A 3090-nucleotide genomic window follows, 5' to 3' on the forward strand; every position below is an offset into this window, starting at 1 on the left:
TTAAATGCGGTCAACCGGGACATTTAAAAAAGGACTGCCAAGCCCTGGACAGGGATAAGGGCCCCCAGAGTACAGACTCCCTCTGTTCCCGCTGTTCCAAGGGATATCATAAGGCTGCTCTCTGCCGTTCCGTTAGAGATATCAAAGGGCGACTCCTTCCGCCGCTCACAGAACAACACCAAGTGGTTCAAAAAAACGTGAAGATGGGCCCCCGTTCCCAGGGCCCCCACAAGTATGGGGACAAGGCCAACCAGAGTCGAGGAGAAAGGGAGGAGAGCCTGTCGGAAGACACACAGGATTGGACCTGCACGCCTCCTCCGACTTCTTATTAATGCCACAAATGGGCGTCCAGCCGGTTCCTGTGCAGTCCATCCAGCCCCTGCCGCCTGGAACCGTGGGCCTTATAATTGGCAGAGGATCGTTAACCTTAAACGGTTTAATTGTCCACCCCGGGCTAGTTGACTGTCAACATGGCTCCGAGATCCAAGTCCTGTGCACATGCCCAGGAGGAGTTTTTTCTATTACCAAAGGAGACAGGATAGCTCAATTGCTGCTCCTCCCAGAGGTCGCCGGACCTTCAGAGCCTGGGCGAGAAAAAATGGGCTCCTCGGGCATGGATTCCGCGTACCTGATGGTTTCCCTAAATGAGAGACCTAAACTAAAGTTATGGGTTGAAGGAAAACTGTTTACCGGCATCATGGACACCGGTGCGGATAAGAGCATTATTTCCGCCCATTGGTGGCCAAAGTCCTGGCCTGTCATTAAATCATCACACTCTCTACAGGGCCTCGGTTATCAGGCCAGTCCTACTATTAGTTCCGCTCCCTTGTCTTGGGAGACGGCAGAAGGACAAAAGGGCTGTTTTACTCCCTACGTGCTTCCGCTCCCCGTTAACCTCTGGGGGCGCGATGTTTTACAAGAGATGGGAATTAGGTTGTCTAATGAATACTCTCCTCAGGCTAAGGAGATTATGGCCAAGATGGGACATAAACAGGGAAAGGGTTTAGGAGCCAGGGAACAGGGTCGGATTGAACCTATTCTCCCTGAAGGCAACCCAGGAAGACAAGGTCTGGGTTTTCCCTAAGCGCCATTGAAGCGGTACGACCCATTCCGTGGAAAACGGAGGATCCGGTGTGGGTTCCTCAATGGCCACTATCCTCCGAAAAATTGAGGGCGGCAACACAAATAGTACAAGAACAGCTAAGGTTAGGACATCTTGAACCGTCCACCTCTCCTTGGAATACCCCGATATTTGTAATCAAGAAAAAGTCGGGAAATTGGAGACTCCTCCATGACCTGAGAGCCATTAATGAACAGATGAATTCCTTTGGCCCCGTACAAAGGGGCCTTCCACTTCTTTCCGCCTTACCTAAAGGTTGGAATTTAATTATTATAGATATTAAAGATTGCTTTTTTTCCATCCCCTTATGCCCCCTGGATAAACCCCGTTTTGCATTTACTCTCCCTTCAATTAATCATATGGAGCCTGATAAGCGGTTCCAATGGAAGGTTTTGCCTCAGGGTATGGCAAATAGCCCCACCATGTGTCAACTATATGTTCAAGAAGCTTTGAGCCCTTTAAGGCATCGGTTTCCCTCCCTAATTCTGATTCATTATATGGATGATGTTCTGTTATGCCACAAAGATTTGACAATTTTACAAAAGGCATATTCTTTATTACAGTCCCTCTTGTCATACTGGGGTCTACAGATTGCTGCTGATAAAGTTCAGATGGCTGATACTGGGTATTTCTTGGGGTCAATTATCTTCCCTGATAAGATTGTCCCACAAAAGGTAGAGATAAGAAGAGACCACTTACGGACCCTTAATGATTTTCAGAAACTATTGGGAGACATCAACTGGCTTAGACCCTTTCTAAAAATCCCCTCTGTGGCCTTAAAGCCGCTGTTTGACATCCTCGAGGGTGACAGCCACCTGACTTCTCCCAGGTCCCTCACTCCACCAGCAGAACAGGCCTTACAGTTAGTAGAGCAGGCCATACAGGGAGCTCAATTGACACGTCTTGAGGACACATTGCCCTTTTCCTTGTGTCTTTGTAAAACGAAGGGACTGCCAACAGCAGTGCTTTGGCAAAATGGCCCCCTTTTGTGGATCCATCCCAATGCTTCACCAGCAAAAATCATTGATTGGTATCCCGATGCTCTGGCACGGCTTGCCTTACGTGGACTTAAGGCCTCTCTCACTCACTTTGGCAAATATCCAGAAATGATGATAGTTCCCTATACTTTGCCTCAGGTTCAAGCCCTGACGGCTGCCTCCAATGAATGGGCCATATTGGTCGCCTCTTTTCCAGGGCAGATAGACAATCATTATCCCCAACACCCTCTTTTGCATTTTGCCTTGTCCCAAGCGGTGGTTTTTCCCTGGGTAACATCCTCTGTGCCCTAAATAGATGGCTTGGTAGTCTATACTGATGGCTCCAAGACGGGGATTGGAGCCTATGTGATTGACGGTCAGGTTGTCTCCAAAAGGTATATTGAAACCTCCCCCCAGGTTGTTGAATGTTTGGTAGTCCTAGAGGTTTTACAGACCTTTTCTGGCCCTGTAAATGTTGTCTCTGATTCTAATTATGTAGTAAATGCAGTTAATCATCTTGAGCTTGCTGGTATCATCAAGCCATCCAGTAGGGTGGCTTGCGTCTTTCAACAAATTCAAAATTGCTTGTTAGCTCGGCGACACCCATTTTATATAACTCATATACGGGCACATTCAGGTCTCCCTGGCCCTATGGCACTAGGAAATGACCTGGCCGACAAAGCTACAAAGCTGATTGCTGTTGCCATGTCTTCCAATCTGGAAGCTGCTAAAAGCTTCCATGAACGGTTTCATGTAACGGCCGAAACCTTGCGCCGTCAGTTTTCCTTAACTAGAAAAGAAGCTAGAGAAATAGTGACCCAATGTCAAAACTGTTGCCAATTTTTGCCTATATCTCATGTGGGGGTCAACCCAAGAGGCGTAAGACCGCTGCAGGTTTGGCAAATGGATGTTACCCATGTTGCCTCTTTTGGAAAACTCCAGTATTTACATGTGTCCATTGACACTTGTTCTGGTATTTTACATGCTTCTCCC

At 47.8% G+C, this 3090-nt stretch overlaps 1 protein-coding gene across 1 annotated transcript; it reads left to right on the top strand.

Moving 5' to 3' along the window:
* Window positions 1-331: 331 nt before the first annotated feature.
* On the top strand, window positions 332-1084 carry LOC134369478 (endogenous retrovirus group K member 7 Pro protein-like). Its single transcript, XM_063085954.1, has one exon. It carries the CDS (start codon window positions 332-334, stop codon window positions 1082-1084), a length of 753 nt encoding a protein of 250 aa, XP_062942024.1.
* The last annotated feature ends 2006 nt before the right edge of the window (window positions 1085-3090 follow it).

This window comes from Cynocephalus volans, chromosome 2 (assembly GCF_027409185.1).
Source record: "Cynocephalus volans isolate mCynVol1 chromosome 2, mCynVol1.pri, whole genome shotgun sequence".
Lineage (NCBI taxonomy): Eukaryota > Metazoa > Chordata > Mammalia > Dermoptera > Cynocephalidae > Cynocephalus > Cynocephalus volans.